General features: G+C 43.6%; 1 protein-coding gene and 1 non-coding gene across 2 annotated transcripts in view; both read left to right on the top strand.

The window, feature by feature from the left end:
* The window catches only part of Ube2h (ubiquitin conjugating enzyme E2 H), a 123,923-nt gene extending 104,615 nt beyond the window's left edge, over positions 1 to 19,308 (top strand). Inside the window, exons 6-7 of the mRNA XM_004642749.2 lie at positions 8,462 to 8,590; positions 15,414 to 19,308. Coding sequence (XP_004642806.1) covers positions 8,462 to 8,590; positions 15,414 to 15,538 — 254 coding nt within the window. The 3' untranslated portion in view covers positions 15,539 to 19,308. The remainder of the gene's footprint in view (positions 1 to 8,461; positions 8,591 to 15,413) is intronic.
* Positions 6,754 to 6,860, top strand: LOC111813035. Its single transcript, XR_002818381.1, has one exon. It is a non-coding gene; the product is annotated as a U6 spliceosomal RNA (small nuclear RNA).
* Positions 19,309 to 20,421: the final 1,113 nt, after the last annotated feature.

The raw sequence follows: 20,421 nt of genomic DNA, 5'->3' as shown, positions 1-20,421 counted from the left end.
GAGACTGGGCTTTGTGGTGCACACCTGTAATCCCAGGGCTTGGGAGGCTGAAAACAGGAGGCTCACTGTGAGTCTGACTTGTGTAGTGAGACCCTGTACTAAATACATTAAAAAAAAAAAAAAAAAGAAGAAGAAATAAAAAAACAAAGCAGCATACTGGGCTGGGGATGTAACTCAGTGGTAGAACATTTGCCTGCATACATAAGACCCTGGTTTGTTCCAGCCCTACAAGAAAAATTTTTATTTATTTTTGCGGAACCGGGGATTGAACTCAGGCCCTTGCGCTTGCCAGGGAAGCCCTTATTCTACTGAGCCATCTCCTCGGCCCCCCAAGAAAAAATTTTTAAAGAAACTTTTTTTTTTTTTAATTTGGTGGAACCAGGGATTGAATTCAGACCCTTGTGCTTGCCATGGAAGCGCTTATTCCACTGAGCCATCTCCCTGCCCCCTAAAGCTACGTTTTATAGAATTTTTCATTTTAATGTTCAAAGGAGGTAAATCATTTTAGTCAATAGTTTATAAACAGCCAAGCATAAAATATGGATATGGGATTTATTCCTTCCTGTCTCTTCTCCTTTAAGCCTGGACAATCTTATTAGTCACCTAGAGTAGGATGACTTTCCCCTAAGGATTTTTTTTTTGTACCGGAGTTTGAACTCAGGACCCTGTGCTTGCCAGGCAAGTGCTTAGTCTCCTGAGCTATCTCCCTGGCCCAAATGTGACTTATTTTAAAATGTCATATTTGTATTAATATTTTTAAAGTGAACACAGTAGAATGTAGTATAAAGTATATTGTGCAGTCATTTTTAGTGATGTGTAATACTTCCTGACAGAGAACAGTGGCATTATACTTCTCTGTCTGAAGAAGAGAAAGTGGAGATGCGTAGAGGAAGAGACTTGCCCAAGGTCAAAGAGCAAGACAGTGGGAGGCTTGAAATGAAGTTTGTGTTCTCTTAGGTTTCCATCCATTGTGCACTGCAGAGCCACCAGCCTCCTTTTGCTGGGGGCAGTGCAGCCTAAGGGAATGTCCAGTGTGTTAGGTGATCTCCACCCCACCCCATTCTCCTCTAAATCACCTTTTATTGCCTCGAAAATAGATCTACCTTTTCCTGCCTATGGTTTGGCAGATTGCCACCTGGAGAGAGGTGGTGGTGACCACAGTGTACGGAGATCAAAGAATCAAGGAAGGCTGCTCAGCCAGTCTTTGTAGCAGCTCCGTTGAGAAACCTGAGTGTTTTCTTGACCTAAAGAACCCAAAAGCAGCTATTTCCTGACTGAAAAAGGTCAATGGCACTTGTTTTTAGATTTTGTTTTTGTTCTTTGCAATACTAGAGCTTGAATTCAGGCTCTAGGACCACTACAACTTACACCCCAACCTGTGATTGATTATAGAGACAGGGTCTCATTGTGTAGTTTAGGCGGGCCTTAAACTTGCAGTGACCCACACACCTCAACCTCCCAAGTGCTGAGATCATAGGTATTCACTACCACATTTGGCTAGTTTTATACTTGATTGATTTTTTTCAGATTTTTTGATTTCAGATTTTCTTGCCAGATTTTGCAGGCTGGCATTGAATTTAGATCTTCCTATCATAACCTCCCATGTTGCTGGGATTACAGATATCTACCCTCTCACCTGTCTTGGTGCTCCTTTAATGAGAAATCCATATTATTTGGGTGTCTAAAAATTAAATGTCATTTATATACAGTGAGACATAAGTGATATAAAATTAAAGTACTGTGGGATCACACTGAAGCGTCAATCTTGATGGATTATACTTTGGTACCTGCTGATTTAGTCTAAGGCAAAATAAAGACCATTTGTTCATCATGAACTGAACTTCTCAGGGGTCTAGGACCTCCTTATTAGCCAGAAATGGAGCCAGCTGACTAATCTCCAGATTAGGTATGTGTGTTGCATACTTCAGTTGCAAAAAGTTAAAAGTTCATATTTTTAGAATAAAAGTCTTTGGGCAGAGGAGATAGCTCAGTAGAATAAGTGCTTGCCTGGCAAGTGCAAGGTTCTGAAAAAAAAGAATTTGAATAAAGATCTTTGGTACCGAAAAAAAAGAATTTGAATAAAGATATTTGACCTAGTTAATACATTTTTTAAAAAATCATTCTGATGAATTTTTCCAAAGATGAGCATTTTATCTGGATGTAGTGGCTCACAACTTATAATGCTATGTAGAAAGCTTGAGGCAGGAAGATCACCATGAGTTCAAGGCCAGCCTGAACTATATAGTGAGACTGTCTCTAAAAGAAAGAAAAATTTGAGTGTCTTTATTTCATTCTTGGTTTATAGTGTGTGTATGTGTGTGTGTGCGCGCGCGCGCACGTGCGCACGTGCATTGCTGGAGGGCACCTTATTGGGTCTCACAAATGCTAGGTGACCCTCACTCCAACCCTGTATATGTGCACAATGAGAGATACTCCTTTCGGGAAGACTCATGGGCCAGCCCCCTCTCGCCAGCCACCTTGATGGGTGGTTCACTGCCCTAGAGTGGCCGAGTCTGGAATCTTCCGTCCTGATCTCCAGAAGTCATGGCCTTCACCTAAAACCTGGATATGGGCTTTTTCTTTTCTGCTCATTTGTTTTATAGGTATGACTCAGTACATCTATAAAAATGGATCAACAGTGTGTTAACACAGGAAGACAGACACAGGAAAGAAGAACCAATAATTAAGGGTTCTTTTATTTGTTTGGAGCAAACAGGCTAACGCCACTTATTTGGTAGCTTGAGGAAACTTAAAAGTGGTAAAAAGGGGTATAAAATCTCTTCCTGGGACACAGGAAGCCTATAGTTTATGTAATATGTTGTGTGCAATATTTCTCTAGCCAGAAGCACTCAGGATATTACTGAAAGAGAACAAAACCTATGCTTTGTTTTTCAGAGGTTTTTATTGCTGATTGGGAGGCACATCCAGCAGCTAATCCTTTTTGGGAGCACCATGTGGGTCAGGAGAAGCCCCTCGCTCACTGTGCATGCACCTGTGAACAGCGTGGGTCGCTTCCAGTGTTGAGCCATTGTAAATAGGCACACTGTATGTGAAATAGCCAGAAAAGTACCTGAGCAGCTGGGCATAATTCTGTAATCCCAGAACTTGTGAGGCTGAGGCAGGAAGATCAATCCAAGTTCAGGGCCAGCCTGAACTTTTGTTTCCAAAAAAAAAAAAAAAAAAAAAAAAGCCTGCACGTTCTCTGCTTAGAGCCCATCAATAGCCCTTTACTTGTAAGGAAGGAAGCTTGAGGAGGGGCACCCTCTTCTCTGAGAGATGACTTTGGCTGTACCACCCACAAGCAGAGAGACTGCTGCAGAGACGTGGGCAGCTTGTGCCCTCTTGAAAGCTGAGACAGCTGTGTCTAACAGGCTACTCAGTAGCTCAGCCCAACCCTGAAATCCAGCCTCTTGGGCAAATCCTTTCACCTGTGTGCTTCAGTGTCTTGTGTGAGATGGAGGCAGTGATGGTATTCACCAAGAGCTGAGGCGTGCCTGGCTCGTAGCCAGTGCCAGGCAAGGGTTAGTCTGCTGGCACTACTGTTACTATTACTACTACCGTTAGTGTAGTGCTTATTAATTCTTCCTGCTCTGGGAGCACACTCACTTTGGTTTGATTTGGTGTTGCTTGTATTTAATACAGGGTCTACAGGGTCTCACTTCACAGATCAGACTCCTAGTGATCCTCCTGTATTCAGCCTTCCAAACACTGGGATTATAGGTGCACACCACCATTCCTACTCTCAGTTGCCCTCTCAGCATGCCCCAGGGAAGGGGTCAGTACAGCATGCCTGGGGATCGAACCCTGGTCCCTATGCCTGCATAAGCAGGTACTTTAGTCTGCTGAGCTATCTGGCTGGCCCTCCACCCCCGACACACACACACACACTCACTTTGTAAACCTTGATTTGCTTATTTTTGGGCAATATCTATGACTCACCCATCTAAGGATTATGAAAGGAAAATAAAATACACTTTTTATCTTTTATTAGACACCTAAGACATTTACAAAAGCAGAAAGGACAAATTTGCAGAAAATATTTTAAAGTCAAAAGTACTAGGGGTTAGAGGTTCAATCCCTAGCCTGTGGTGCCAGCCCCATCCCCAGGGCATGCTGAAACAGTGATTGAGACTGGGCGTGGTGGCATATGCCTATAATCCCAGTGCTTCCGGAGAACCTGAAAACAGGATAATCTCTACAAGTGTGATCTGTGTAGTGAGACTCTGGTGACCCTGCACTAAATACAAAGAAAATAAAAATAAAGTCAAAAGTACTGGCAAGGTCCCAAGTTCAAACCCAGCACCACACAAAGTAAAGTCAAAAGTAGCCAGATGTGGTATACACATCTGTAATCCCAGCACATGTGATGCTGAGGCAGGAGGATCAGTGCAAGTTCAAGGCCAGCCTGAACCACATAGCATGACTCTGCCTCATATAAAAGTAGTGTAATTTGATGTGTGAAAAAGTTTTGTAACCCATTGCCTTGATAAAACTTTAAGAACATTCTTATGTGTGCACATTGTACATACCATTTTATGGCCTTTTTCCACCCAATATTCAAACATTTTTCTTTGTTCCTTAGCCTTTTTACTATTAGTTTTCCATGGCTTTGTTTAATGAGTTAATTATTGGCTTGTTGACTGTGTTGCTTCTGCAGAACAAGTGAAAGATCTTACTGCACATAGTTCAGGGTTAATCTTGGAAGGTCACTTTTGATTGTTGCCTGATGCGTGAGAATCTTACTATACTGTCCTTCTTTGGGACTGTTCTGAAATTGGACTTAGAAAGGTAAAACTGCTGCCCATGACTGTGACTCTGAGCTAAGGTTAAAGGTAACTCTGGTGCATGAGGTTAGGGCTGCCAGGTTACTACTGAGGGATTTTAGCATGCCATGCTCTATACTTGCACTGCCTAGTATACCTACATATGACTTTTTAAATTTGACTAATTTGACTTGAGTATGAGGAAAATGTTACTTATCCACACTAGCTGTACTTTAGGCGCTCAGTGGGTACATGCAACAAGTGGCTACATGTTTTGTTTTTTACTTACTACATGTTTACAGTATATGTTATGTCCCTTGTAGAGAATGTGTATGTGTGTAACGCATTTCAGTGTTTTTCCCTTCCCTCCATTTTATTTGGTAAGCATCAGATTGGGTGCCTCTATTTTGGATAATGCAGGTGCAGAACAGTTCCATCGCTGCAGGAAGTTCTGTTGAGTACACTGCTGCTCCGCTTGTCATCCTGGAGTGACAAGCAAGAGCCACCTCTTAGATGTTGTTCTACAGCAGAGTTTGCAAACTTTGGCCACCTCTTTTATATATAATTTTTTTAAAAAAAACTTTATGTATTTGGTACAGGATCTCACTATGCAACTCGGACTCATGGTGATTCTCTTGTTTCAGCCTTCCCAGCACTGGGATTACAGGGGTGCACCGCCATGCCTGGTCTTGGTGGCCGGCTCTTTTTGGTCTACCTGGGGTGAAGTACTGGGGATTGAACCTGGGTCCTTGCACTTGCTGGGCAGGCCCTTAGACTACTGAGCTATCTCCGTGTTCTTTGCATATAAAATTTTACTGGAACACAGCCACATGTTATTTTGTTCATTATTTGTTTTTCACTATTATCTTTGGTTGCTTTTGTGCTACAGTGGCAAAGCTGGATCCTGGACAGAAATAATTTGTGGCCCACAAAACCTAGAGTACTCACTTTTCTCAGGAAAAGCATGACCAACGTCTTTGATTAAGAGCAGAGTTTTCCAATCTTGGCACACATGGTGTTTTGGGCCAGATGGTTCTCTGTTTGGGGACTGTCATGTGCACTATAAGATGCTTCAATACCATCCCTGTTCTCTACCTACTGTACTTCTCTGACAGCCACTTGTAGCAACATGCAGTATCTTCAGACATTGCCAGGTTCCTCGGGGAGCAAAATCAGCCTGCTAAGAACCCCAAATCTCAACTGGTGAAGCCTGGCAAAGCATAAGCATTTTCATTGTAAAATAAATCAATCCAGAATAAAAAGTAGGTTTTTATGCCACCTTTTATAATTTCATATTGCCTCCAGAACCAGGAATGTTTGCATAAAACGTGACAAAATAGCTGATGGTACAGAAAAATGGTTCCAGTTCACTATTTGCCAACTGAAGAACAAATAGAATAGAAATCACAGCATTCCAAAACTGTGGGTAAATATGGGTTACAGTACATACTGGTTTAACTTATTTTTCGTTCTTTTCTAGTATGGAGGATTGAAGCCAAAAGTTCATATTTTCTAGGCTAATATTCTACCACTGAGCTATGTCCTTAGCCATATTTTACTTTTTATTAGGTTGGTTGAGATAGCATCTTGCCTTGTAGTTCAGACTGGCCTTAAACTCTATGTAGCCCAGGCTCAGCCTCCCCAGTACTGGGGTTATAGGCATTCTCCACCATGCTTAGCTCCTTAGCCCTTTTTGTATTTTTGAGACAAGTTCTCATGAATCCTCCTGCCTCAACCTCCAGGAGGATTAGCTGAGATAACAGGAGTGTGCCACTGCCTGTGGCCTAACACTTAGTCAAGGCCTGCTCCCTTTGTAAAGCAGTGAGCTACAAGGTTCATCTTGCTCACTGAGATTTCATTTGTGTATTCCTGGCAAGAAAGGAGTTAATGTTTATTAAAATGATTAATGAATGCCACAAATTGCTGCTTATCTGCTTTATGATTATGGTTTTAAATGGTCCATATTACAATAATAATTGAAAAGCTGGTTGTGCTCATTTCAGCAGCACAGGTACTAAAATTGGAACAATACAGAGAAGGTTAGAATGGCCCCTGTGCAAGGATGACACAAAATTTCATCAGTTCTATTAAAAAAAGAAAAAGAGAGGCAACCCTCCCAGGTCCCCCTTCTGTCCTCTATTGGACAGAAGCCCCCCCCCCCCCCATAGATAATCTGCTCTTAACCTCCATTTGTTCCTAAATTTCATTCTTCAGTTTTAGAGAACACAAACTCATCCCAGGTATCTTTCAGGTCAGGAGTTTCATTCCCCTATATCAGTTTCACATGTGAAGCAGTTGAAGCACGAAGGAGGGAAGTGGTAGAGCAAGCGTGGGTAGAGCAAGCGTGCAGAACGAGTGCATGCAGTCGCTAGAACAAAAGCTGACAGTCACTCTAGAGTCTGTGAAGGAAACATGAGGCTGGGTGTGGTGGCACATACCTGTAACCCCAGCACTTGGAAGGTTGAAGCAGGAGGATCCATGGGAGCTAGAGGCCAGCCTGGGCTACAAAGTGAGTTTAAGGCCAGCTTGAATTGCATAGTGAAGCCCTGTCTCAAAAAGACAGAAAGAAAGATGATTTTTTAAAAAAGAAAAAGGGGCTGGCAGGATAGTTCAGTGGTCTAAAGTGCCTGCTTAGGCAAGCTTATGCAAGGCGCAGGGACCACACTCCATCCCTGGCACCATATGCTGTGCCAGCCCTGCCCCCAGGGCAGGCTGAGCTGGCCACAAGAAAAAGAAAAGTTGGTTATATTTCCCTCCATTTGAAATTAATGAGCATTAAGTCAGGCACTGTGGTATGTGCCTGTATTTCTAGCTACTTAGGAGGCTCCTGTAGGCAGCTCACAAATTCAAGACCAGACTGGACTACATATGGTAGTTAAGACATTGTCTCAACACAAAACAAAAGAAAGTGAGACTTAAACATAATATCATATAAAATTTTGTTGATCTGTGCTTGAGTACTTTTTAAAGTTATAAAAAATATGTTAAGAAATTAGTCATCACTGGGGAGGCTGAAAACAGGAGGATCACTATGAATTTGAGCTGCATAGTGAGACCCTGCACAAAATACAAAAAAAAAAAAAAAGTTGCTCATTTGGAAGTAATACAGGACACAAGTTTTAATCAGTAATGTACGTAGTATGTCTAAATTCTCAGTTTGGAAAATGAAGTGAAACAGAATTGGAAAGGTTGGATCTGAGACTATTAAGTCAGTGGTACACTACTTGCCTAGTGTGTGTGAGGCCCTGAATTTGATCCCTTCTTCAAGTTAAAATTGAATTTAATTTTTTTTAATTGAGCAAGGTGTAGTAATACATAATGCCAACACTCAGGAAGTTGAGGCAGGAGGACTGAAAATTCAAGTCCATTTTAGGCAATGTAGTGACTTAGCAAGACCTTTAAAAAGGGGATGAAAGGGTAGGTGAAGCGCCTATAATCCCAGCACTAAGGAGGTTGAGGTAGGAGGATCACTGCCAATTTAAGGCCAGCCTTGGCTATATAGTGAGTTTAAGGCTAGCCTAAACTACATAGTAAGACCCTTTCTCGAAAAATAGTTTGTTCTGTATAGTGGAACACACATTTATGGAAAAGTTATCCCCATAGTTAGATATATTTAAGAAGGTAGCAGATTTGACTACTGAAATCAGTGGTTGAATGCTTGTGTTCCCAAGCATGAAGAACTTGTATTTGTTTTTCAGATCTTACCAATATATTTGAGTCCTTCTTGCCCCAGCTGTTGGCCTACCCTAACCCCATAGATCCTCTCAATGGTGACGCAGCAGCTATGTACCTCCACCGACCAGAAGAATACAAGCAGAAAATTAAAGGTAAGGAGACACACAGTTTAACCTGGAATCAGAAGAATTTTAATCTCTTGGGCTGTAGTCACTTAGAACCTTTTGTGAGTTACCTAGTTCCTCCTGATTTTCTCAGACCTAAAGCGACAGCTGTAGACTTAAATAGCCTGAGCAACCTTGAATGCAAGCACTAGCAGCCCCAGCTAGAGTGCCTTTAGGGTTTAGAATCTTGTGTTCCTACAATTATGGTACTGTAGTATCATTAAGAGGAAAATGTGGGCCGGCCACAAAGCGGCAGGGGCGTGGGGTTCTATCCCCCAGCCTGCCTGTGCTGGCCCTGCTCCTGGGCCTCGCTGAGACAGCAGTTGACACTGGGCATGGTGGCGCGTGCCTGTAATCCCAGCTGTTGGGAGGCTGTAAACAGGCAGATCACTACAAGTCCGATCTAGTGAACACCATATAGACCCTTACCTAAAAATACAAGAAGAAAAAAAGAAGAGGAAAATGTTACAAAATAACACTAAAGCTTAAGTGAGGCCAGGAAGGATGGCAATTGCCTCTACTACAGCACTTTGGGAGGCTGAGATGGAGCTTGGAAGTATAAGCCCAGCCTGGCCAATTTAGTGACAGTGGTACCTGCCTCAAAGAGCTAGGGGTGTATTGTAGTGCAAAGACCTTGGGTTTGATCCCAGTACCATGAGAAGGAAAGACCACCCTCAGTGGGTGGTGTTCACTGGCCTGTCCTTTCTCCTCCTTGTACGTTTTGAGAACTTCCATAGTGCAAAGTCTGGGTCCATAAAGCTTCATCAGGAAGGAGATAAATTGAAGTCAGTGGAAATGCATCTGCTCTTAACAAATAGCAGACACTGGGATCTTACCAGCTTTTAGTACAACTTGCCCATCATAGGATACAGAACATCAGCCTCCTCAAAAGCTGTGGCCTTCGAGGCATGCTTGCAAGAGATGATGGTAGAAGTAGTTCATGGGAGAGTGAAGACAAACAGGATTGCTTTACTTCTGTTATTCTCCCTGGGTCTGTATAGAATATTGTTTGATGCTTTTGTTTAGGTAGAATAGCAATAAATTAATTAATTTACTTAGGTCCTGAGTGCTTTACAAATTATTATCAAATTTATGTAACACAATAGCTGTAAAACCCAGCAAATATGTATTCCATGAATGAGCAGTCATTTTCAACCAGGAAAAATTCTCTTATGAAAATCTGCTAAAATTTTGACATAAGAATCACTTAACAGGGTCTGCAAACCAGATAGTTCAGTGCAGAGTATATTTTTATAGTTCTTATTCCTTATGCCTCAGCACTTTAGCACTAGTCATGTTGTTGTGCATATCTGCTCTGGTCCCAGGTACAAAAGGAACCCAACCTGGGTTTGTCTTAAAATGCCTCTCTGGCTTTCTGAAGTGTTAATGGCTGGGATCATTATATCTTTCTTGATAATGTGGGAGAATCATGGCCATCAGGCCTGAGCTCACTACCACTTCCTGCTGTGCCTTTAGATGGCACCTTTCCCCATCGTTTTATTCCGTTGTCCCTGTAAGAAATAAGAGGTGCTCCTGTTGGTTCTCTTAGGAACTAAACTATTTATTTCATTTTCAAGCCTCCTGCGTCCTTGCCTTAAACCTTCACAGTCTTTTATTTCACATCTTGTCCCAATCCTATGAGGCCCTTTCTTCTTCCCATGGTCCCTTCTTAAGTTCCATTTTCATGGACCTCTCTGTAGCTTTCAGTGTTTTACTCCCATCTCTCTGAAAACCACTCATTCCATTTCTGAAATGTGGACATTCTATGAGTTGGTTCTTATGCTCCCTCTTCCTCTCCCCCTTAGGGAGCTAATTCACCTTTCAGGTACTCCATTTGATGATTCCTAAATGTGTGTGTCCATACCTTACCCTTCTTCTAGGCCACCTGCTGGACAGTCCACTGTGGAATTCCCCACAAATCAGCACACTCAGCTCACAGTGAGGCGTACTTGCCCTTACTTAGCTAGGGCATTCCTGTCTAGGTGATCCTGGTTTAGCATGCAGCCTTGAAAACAGGGTTTAATACTGAGCGCCTGTGGAACTAGACATCCTTGGAGTTGGCCAAAGAGATGGTCACTTCTCTGCTCAAAAACCTTTACAAAGGGGCATCAGCCTGCCATCTGGGGCTTCCTGGTACTGAGCTGATGATCTGTTTGTCTTTACTCCTGTCAGCTCACCACTGTGAGACAGTGCAGTTCATTGAGTTTTAGGTACCCAGCTATATTCACTCCCTAGTCATGAAATCTTTTTTTAAAAAATCTTTTTATTTATTTATTTGGTACAGGGGGCCTGGGCCTAGCTCAGTCCTTTAAGTGGCTGCTTCCACAAAGCTGTCAGCCTCAGGTAGCTGGAGTTCGAACCTCACAACTCTCCTGCTGGCCAAACGTGCCCTGAAGGCATGTGAGGAACAACAACAACAAAAAAATCCTTATTCCATTTATTTATTTGGTACAGCATCTCACTACGCAGTTCAGACTTGTAGTGATCCTCCTGTCTCAGCCTACCCATGCTGAGATTACAAGTGTGCGCTACCACTCCCAGTTTTGGTGGCTCACAGGGTGCACCTGGGATTCCCAGACTGGCATAGCATGCTGTACTTGGGATCAAACCCAGGTTCACGTGCTTGCCAGCAGGCACTTAGACCACCGAGCTATCTTTCCAGCCCTTCCTTTCTTCTTTCCTTTCTTTCTCTCTCTGCCTGCCTTCTTTCCTTCCTTTTCTTTTCTTTCTTTTCCTTCCTTCCTTCCTTCCTTATTTCATAGAAAGAAGTTATTTAAAAAGGAAGATTCTGTAAAAAGGATATAAGGGGACCCAGAAAGTGAGTTGCCCATCACTTTCAAGGGTGTTTTATTAAGTAAAGCCATGAGGTGAGACAAGGTCAAGATGGGACAAAACTATAGTCAACTATTAAAATTACACATATAGGGGCTGGAGAGATGGCTCAGTGGAATATGCACTTCCCTGGCAAGCGCAAGGACCTGAGTTCAATCCCCGGTTCCACCAACAAAAAATAAAATAAAATTACACATATAGTTGCTTAGGTGATATTGATCCAATGGCAAGTCACAAGACAGATTTGAGGTGTTGGACAAAACTGTGGTGAGCCAGTAGGATCACAAGTATAGTTAGGTCTTCAGTGTTAGCAAATGCTCATTGTTCCAAGGCTTAACTTAGTTGTTCGATGGGAGGAATAGGTTGGGGCTCTTCAGAGTTCTTTTCACTCTAACTTTACATGCCTCAAAAAAGGGGGCGCTGGTGAGATGGCTCAGTGGTCTAAAGCACCTCCTTAGAACAAGCTTAGCAAAGCACAAGGACTGCGGTTCAATCCCCCAGCACCACATGCCTGCCAGCCCCGCCCCCTGGTGGGCTGAGCTGGCCACACACACACACACAAAAATAAATAAATAAATAAAATTTTTTTAAAAAGTAGGGGAAAGTACAAAGTGGCAGGAAAAGATCAGAAGAAGAAAGCTGTTTCTTCTCACATTCACAGTGAGTTATTGAAACAAGTTGACTGCCCATGAATTCTCACTCTTAGCCTGGGGAGGCAAGAATGGGGAATCTCAAGAGCTAAGATTGCCTTTTTACCAGCAAAAGATCAGACCAAAAAGGAAACTGAGGCAGAACAGGCTTGATGTTTCCTCTAGAGTGCAAAGATCAGGGCCGGTCTGTCCCAGTGAAACCTGTCCCCCAAGGCCTAAGAACAGCTGCTGGCCTTGTCTTTTAATTGGCAGTTAAGGTCCTGTGTTTTATCAATAGGTATGTATATTTTCTAAATATGAACTAGATTTGATAGACCAATTTATAGCATTTCATGTCAAAATCCACTAAGAGGACCTCTAAATACTATCTTCCCTAGCACTGCTAAGATAACTAATCACAGCAGTCAAACAAGGAACACTAGTAAGTCCAGCAACTAGTCCAAATGTAACATATACAAAATAGGAATAGATTATCCCACTACAGAAGCATAATAGACTTTCCATGTTTTTAACTTTTTTTTAAGGAAGGGTCTACAGGGTGTTCAGGGTCTCACTACTAGATCAGACTTGTAGTGATCCCCCTGTTTACAGCCTCCCAAGTGCTGGGATTACAGGCATACGCCACCACACCCAGTCCCAGTCACGGCTCAGTGTGCCCTGGGGGCAGGGCCGGCATGGCCTATATTTTTAACTTAAATTTATCATTTTAACAGGATTATGTAAGATAAAACGAGCAATTATAAGCACTGGACAAAGACATAAAGATTTAAGGCATAAAAATTAATGATTCCCTAATCAAGTCACAATCCAGAATCTATGAAGAAAAAGTAAACTCTTAACCTCCATCCAGTTATCTGGGTCTCCAAATGGTATAGGAGAAAGAAACTCCCAACCTGCTAGATGTACAAAATGCCAAGTTTGTGTTCTCTAAAATCAAGAAATAGTACAGCAATTAACCACTAGGAAGAATGTATGCAATGTATTAATTATTGAAACTGTCCTACCAATTTGGTTTGAAACTGTCTCATTGCTATTTGTTTCTCAATAAAATTATGGAGAAAAAAATAAAATCAAGGAATAAATTCTAGAAACAACAGAGGTTAAGAGCAGGAAGAATTGATTGAGAGAGAAAAAGCTTCTGTCTAAGAGGGACAGAATTGGGCCCGGAAAGTAGGTTGTCCCTGTCATGAGAAGTTTCACTTACATGAAAACACAGCTTAACTACCACAGACCCACATCTACCACTGCGAAGACCAAGAAGACATAGGTAGCTCTCTCTTAATATGGTACTTTCATGCCCTAGCTATGTACTTGGGTTGAGGCTAAATTCTTCCCCTGGATGGCCTGTCCTCCACTGCAGCTGGTAGAACTCAGGGTTTTGTTTGTTTGTTTGTTTGTGGAACTGGGGATTGAATTTAGGCCCTTGCGCTTGCCAGTAAAGTGCTTATTCCACTGAGCCATCTCCCCGGCCCCTGAGCTCAGGTCTTTGTGACTCTGCCTGCCTCCCTGGCTTTAGCCAATTCCTTCCATGGATGCTTCCTGCAGGGCACTTGAGCCAGCTTCTGCCTATTACCTGCATCTGTTCTCCCTGCTTCTTAGTGGCCTTGCTCTTCACTTCTCTGTCTCCTAAAAGGCCTTGTCTTAGTAAGTGTTCCCTACACATCTGTCTTGAATATTCTAAAGAAAGCTAGTAAGGTATTAGAGCATTAGTGATAAGCCTATGGCACGCATGCTGCAGCAGGATATAAAAGTTCTAAAAGGCTCACCTTCACTAAGAGTGTCAATAAACAACGCCCTGGGGGCCAGGGAGATAGCTCAGTAGAATAGTGTTTGCCTGGCAAGCACAAGGTCCTGAGTTTAATCCCTGGTACCGCAAAAACAAAACAAAACAAAAACAAAAACAAAAAAAAAACCTCAAACAAGCAAACAAAAAGGGGGCATGGCCCTAGCTCAGGCCTTTAAGTGGCTGCTTCCACAAAGCTCTCAGCCTCAGGTTGCTGGAGTTCGAACCTCACAACTCTCCCGCTGGCCAAAAGTGCCCTGAAGCCATTCGAGGAACAAAAACAAACAAACAAACAAACAAACAAACAAAAAAAAAACGCCCTAGTGCAACAATATCTTTTTTTATTTTATTTTTTTAAGATAAGGTCTCCCTATGCAACTCAGGCTGGCCTTGAGCTTACTTTGTAGCCCAGGCTGGTCACTAACTCAAAACATACTCCTGCCTCAGCCTCCTGAGTGCTGGGATTACAGGCATGTGCCACCACACCAAGCAGCAACTTCTATGAAACAAAAAGCAGAAAGGCCTGCCGTTAGAAGGCAAAAATACATTTCTAAGGCATTAGTAAACATTCCTCTCTCTCTAAACATGAATTTAGATACATTCTTACCTAGATGAAGGCTTGTCTAATCTCATGATCTTGGTGTACAGTTTTAGAAATTTTAAAAACTAATGCTTGTCTACAAACTTTGTAAAAGAAAGTATGAGAACTATTCCTAGCAAGTCCCCTGCACTGGCTCCTTAGATTTGGCAGCCCTCTGAGGCTAGTATTACAGTTTCTGCAACTCTGTAAGAGAAAAGACAAATCTCAAGGACATGCGGGCGTGTGCGTATCCGGCTGCCATACTGATGGAATGCCCACCGTATGTCTCTTCATATTGTATGTAGGTGATTTACTTGAAAACAGTGTGTACTTTTAGGAACAAGTTGATTGTTTATTCAGCTGTTCCTAAATTCTTTGTCGGCCAACAGATTCAGCCTAGGATATGGCAGCATAAACACAAGGTAAATGGTACATGGTAAGATCACTAAGGCTCCTGGGCATGCCCTAGACAGTAGCTTGTTCCTGATAGCAGACCTAAAGGCAGTGCTCACTGGCTGCTTCTAAAACCTGACAGGCAGGATTTGTGTGGACTGAAGTCTGTTCCTAAAATAATAGTCTAGGCTAGCTGTAATTATGTAACTATGAATCTGAAAACAATGGGGATTTCCTGGTAAGTCGCTATGGAATCTTAACATCATGTTCTATCTGGGAGGCAGATAATTTTATTGACATGAAAGTAAAAACAGTGTGAGGCACACATTTCTCCTACCCCTCCAGCACCTCAGGGTGGGGCTGCAGGGTACTGTTCTACCTGCAGTTCAGGTGCTCTGTGTTGCTCTCCTGTAGTGGTCGTCCCCTCCCCTGTTCCCTGTGTGTGTGCCTTCAGCTTCAGGGACCCACAGCAGCTGTCCTTTTTCCCACCCCTGGCACAGAAGGGAAACCTTAACTGAGGGACTTGGCGGCTACACACTTAACCCTTGTGTCTTCTCTCCCACCCCTGTGCAGAGTACATCCAGAAGTATGCAACAGAGGAGGCCCTGAAGGAGCAGGAAGAGGGTACTGGAGACAGTTCTTCAGAGAGTTCTATGTCTGACTTTTCGGAAGATGAAGCCCAGGACATGGAGTTGTAGTAGAAAAAGCACCTGCTTTTCAGAAAGACTATTATTTCCTAACCATGAGAAGCAGACTATAATATTCATATTTAAACAAAGCAATTTTTTTTATTACTAAACAAGGTTTTTATGAATAATAGCATTGATATATATATATTATATATCACCCTTTAGATCTTGATTTCTTGGTCATTTCTCAACCTGAGGTGCATAGCATATTCCCACATTCCATTTTGGTAGCAATATGCGGTCCGAATGCATGCATTCATAAGTCCATCTGGCCAAGGCATCCTGTGTGCTACTGAATGTCACATAGCCACTCTGATAGGTAGATATGAGTAAAACTAACAGGAAAAGTTGCTTCTTTTGATTGATGGTTCCAAAGAAACAAACCAAACCAACCAGCTCTTGGATGTGAAGATAGAATAGTGCTTTTTCAAATTGGAAAGGAAAAAATTGGGGAGGAAGAGGCCTGCTTTGGAAGCATGTAGAGCCAGCCACGTACAAAGCAGCGGCCTTCCCGTGAGTCCTAGGTGGGCCCATTGTGTGGAGTATCAATGTAAAGTAGGAAGCTAATTGGAAAATTGAGAAAACATTTTTGACTGGATTTAAGTACATTTTTATATGTAGATTCCTGCCCTTCACGCTACCAGACCTGCAGCCACCACAATGTGCATTGGAGAACCTCTTGGAAGTATTTTTGGGACAACCTGATTCTTTTTCTTGGGGTACAGCTTGTGATCCAGACTTTTTTTTTTTTTTTTTCTTTGAGAGGACAGGAGGAGAAAAGTGACTGGAAGATATTTCCTCTCATCAAAAACACACGCAAAGCCCCATCCTAATTCTAGTGTTGGGCCAGCCCAAGACTGCAGCCTGGACTAAATCAAACTGAAGGGGGTTTTGGTTTTGGTTTTTTTTCAGTTTGTGTGAATTATGCTTAGACAGGTTACAGGTGTCATCTTCACATGCTACAAGATGTCTCCTCCCTGGACAAGCCTTTCAGTGGACCACTAGATGTGAGAAGACCGGCCTGTTGGCTTCCAGGCCCAGGGCACTCCTTCATGTCGGGTTTTCAGCAGCCTGGTCACCGTCTGCCTGTGGGGAGTGGGATGTAGGTATTTCACACCCAAAGCAGATTCTCAATTTGAAAACAACTGGAACAAATAAAAGTTCATATACACAAAGTGGCTCAACATGAGAAAACCAGCTTTCTTCAGAGAGTGACTGGCTAGAAAAGAGGTATTGGGGAACGTGATGTAGGGGGATAGCTAGTGAAGGACGCTTCCTGTCCTGTGTGTTAAGAGCAAGTCAATCTGTTTAAAATGCCTGTCAATCCAGTATTTGCTCAGCTGACCTTACATCCAGGCTGCTGTGGAATTTCTTTCAAATCGGAATGTTACCTGCTGAATCTGGAGAGGGATTTGGAGAAGTTTTAAATAGCAGCTCTGTATATTGCCCCCTCCCAACCAACAGGACAGTAGCAGATTAGCCAATCCTAAAACCTTCTAAAGATAACTTCTGAATGTTTCCCTGGAATTTTTTTTTAATGTATTTTTAGTTTAGAAGTGCTGTATTCCATAAGATGTAAGTCAGTGAGGTTGGAAGATACCTAATTTTTTTTTTAACTCAAAAAGCACAATCAATCTTTTCTTAGAAAAAGTATGACTTGCTTTTGGCATGATTATTTTCCTAAATAAAAGACAAAGAATTTACTTATATTAATTACGGGCACGAAGCAAGAGGTTTTCTTTTTTTAAAAGTGCAGTTCTGTAAGGCTGTGGTTAGTTAACTGTACCAAGTTAGCGCTAGCATTCGTGGCTCGTTGGAAGGGTAGTATTAACTGTAACATGTAATGAATGGTGTACTTTGACCTAGCGCGCTGTCTTCGTGCTTTGGGGGTGGGAGGGGCTCTGCTGGCGCTGTCCGACCTGCTTCCCTGCCGCATTCACAGTCTGCTTGTGCTGTAACCTTTATTGTTAGGTGCTACTTAGGGTAGGCTTGAAGTGCTGGGTGGTGATTTGAGTTCAAACAATAAAATATTGTATTTTTTCAATATTGTATAAACAATAGTGTTCTAATTACCCCCCTAAAAAAAAAAAGTCCAGATAATTGCTTTTGACCTTGTCTAGAAAGAGTAGGGAAGGTCTGTGAAGAGTGGTGCAGCACTGCCCAACGGGACCCCACTTTCCTCCCATGCAAAGCCCTTCACTTGCCCTCTTTCCAGAGCCCCAGCGACACTGGCTGAGGTACTGGCGCCCACATGAAAATTGGGCTTAACCCCCAGGTGAAGTGTGGCTGCTGAGTGCATGTGGTGCAGGTGTTAGCAGCTTTTCTGTTAGCACCTGGAACTCCTGGGCTTGGTGCCCGGGTCACACCCTTCCCTCCTCTTCTGCGCAGGTCTCCTGGGCACTGACCCTGACTCGCCGCTTGTTGGGCTCTTCGGGACTTTTCCCTTTGTAGGTTGAACAGGATTCTTTTAAACACCATCTGTCCCTGGCTCCTGGGCAAGGTTGGGAGAGGCTGAACTCCCAGGCTCGGGGGAGCAGAGGCCTGGTTGAGACTCTGGGCCCCTGTGGTCTGCAGCAAGAGGTGATTGACACCAAGGTCTTTCTGTGCTGTTAGTGTGTCCCTTTTTCACAGGCCTTCTGAGCTCTGGAGAGGCAAACTCAGTCTCAGGTGGCGATGGGAGGTCAGAGCTGCTGCTGGCGGTTTTCCTGGCCTTAGTGTCCAGCATTTTTGAAATACTACCTTGTAGTTTACCAGCACAAGCCCTGCCGTGCTCCCATTCCAACACCTGAGCTTCAGCTCTTGCCAAACACTGACAAACAAGGTGGCTGCAGCTAGCATCCCTAGTGGCCTGGAAAAGCTCATCACTGGGCCCAGTGGGCAGCAGTGGTGTCTTGGCTTCTTTGCAATCAGTCTTGCCACCCTCCAAGACTGAGGTTGCTCTGCAGTTTGAGCCCGCATTTTATACCAGTGAGAGAACAGTCAGAAGTTGCCATACAATCTCTCCGTTACTAAAGTTTTTGTCCACTTCAGAAGCTGTTCTGCTTGCCAACCAGCTGACCCGGGGGCCTCAGGAGCCCCCACCCACTGCTCCCTGCAGTCCTCCTTGGTCTTGGCCTAATGCTTGTTTTTTCCTCGGCCTCCTACTGGAATGGCTGAGACTCCTGGCAGAGCAGTCCTCCACCAGCCTCCGTGGCTCCGGTTTCCTGACCCTGGAGCTAGTGCTTGGTTTTCAGTGGCATGTCCCCCCTCACACACACCATGAAAGCCATTTATAAATGATAGCAGGGGTTTTACATCATCTATTTCCTAACTGGGTTCACATCCTTGTTGAGGGAAATCACGTCAGTTCTGTTTGGGTACAGGAGCTGCATTTCTTGGGCTTCTGAATCCATGTTCCCACTTTCTCGCAGCCCCAGCAGGCCATGTGGAGCAGTGGTTGAGGTGTGTAGCTTTCTCCTCCTGAGGAAGAGCTCTTCATTAAGCAAATACTTGGCTGTGGGTGTGGGAAGAAATGGCCGTTATTTGCTGATTGTATTTGGTACATACTATGTGATACTTGAAAAGATCCAAGGGACTTATCAGCCCTGAATTGAAATCTTAAGCCTTTTATTGCTTACCTTTTCCTTGCCCCATCTCCCCCCTTCCACCTTTTCCCTTGCATTGTGATGATCTAGTGGGCACGTCTGTCACCAGGACAAATGCCACCTCTGACTATAACCTCTTAATAGTTGTGTATAATGAAAACTGTAAACTTTTTTAAATAAAATGTATATACCTTGCCAAATGGCTGGACCTCAATCAATAAGATAGCCCCATGAAGACAGCCCACTTTTTAAAACACCCACCTGCTGTTCCCTGCTCCCCTGAACAGGTCTTAGCAGGTGGATGACCATGTTGGCATGGGAAGAACTGTCCCCACAGCTGTAATAGCAGCCCTCCCCCCCACACACACCCCCGTCCTGACTGCCAGCTACTAGAGCAGCAAAAGCCAGTTCCTGAGTCTGGAGGCCCATATCTACCTCAGCACCTGAGTTTACAGCCTGCAAGTCTTGCTGAGGAGTCCTCCCTGCCAGTGTGGCAGCTGCCAGCATTGACCTGTCTGAAGCCCCTCAGTGCCCAATGCCAACCTCCATTGAGTCCAGTGCATGTGTCCTCGATGGCCACTAGAGGGCATCACTGCTCCATCAGTCTGTCCAGTAGGGAGACTGCTGCTTTTGTTAGATAGGGAGATTGAATTTTTTCTTGGGGTCTCCTGTGTTCTTTCCTCCTCTGCACTGCTCCCTGAACCATGTATTCTGCATTGCCACAACCACCTGCTAGAGCAGTAGTCCTCTAGGGAGGTGGCACGGACCCAAGCCCTCTTGACTGCATTTGTGCATAAAAGCAAAATAGAGAGTTTGTTGTAGGTGGGACTTGCTGATCTTGGCTAATATCAGCTATGAGGTTTTGCATTTTTTTTGTTTTTTGAGACAGGGTCTCAGTATATAGTTCAGGCTGGCCTTGAACTCAAGGTGGAGTTCCTGCTTCAGCCTCCCAAGTACTGGGATTACAGGCATGTGGCACCTTGTCCAGCCAAGTTCTAGTTCATTAGCTAGTGGTCAGTATTACGCACTGGTAGGCCTCTGTGGGCCCTGGCACTTGGCTGTCCAAAGACCCCTGCAGCTGAGAGTTCCACACAAACCTGAGCAACACTACTGTCTCAGTTACTCTTCTCTCTTTGCTGAAACAAATACCCAGCACCCAAGCTGAAGACAGGAAAGGTTTATTCAGCTCAGTTAATGGAGGTTTCAGTCCATACTTGGCTGGCTCCAAGGCAGAGTGGCACAGGGCAGAGAGCAGCAGTTCATGGCAGTGGCAAAGAGCAGGAAGAGGCAAGGGAGAAGTAGCAACAG

Source organism: Octodon degus, unplaced genomic scaffold (genome assembly GCF_000260255.1).
Source record: "Octodon degus isolate 3935 unplaced genomic scaffold, OctDeg1.0 scaffold00160, whole genome shotgun sequence".
Classification (NCBI taxonomy): Eukaryota; Metazoa; Chordata; class Mammalia; order Rodentia; family Octodontidae; genus Octodon; species Octodon degus.
The sequence above is the reverse complement of the archived record's forward strand: the minus strand, read 5'-3'. Positions and strand labels throughout refer to the sequence as shown.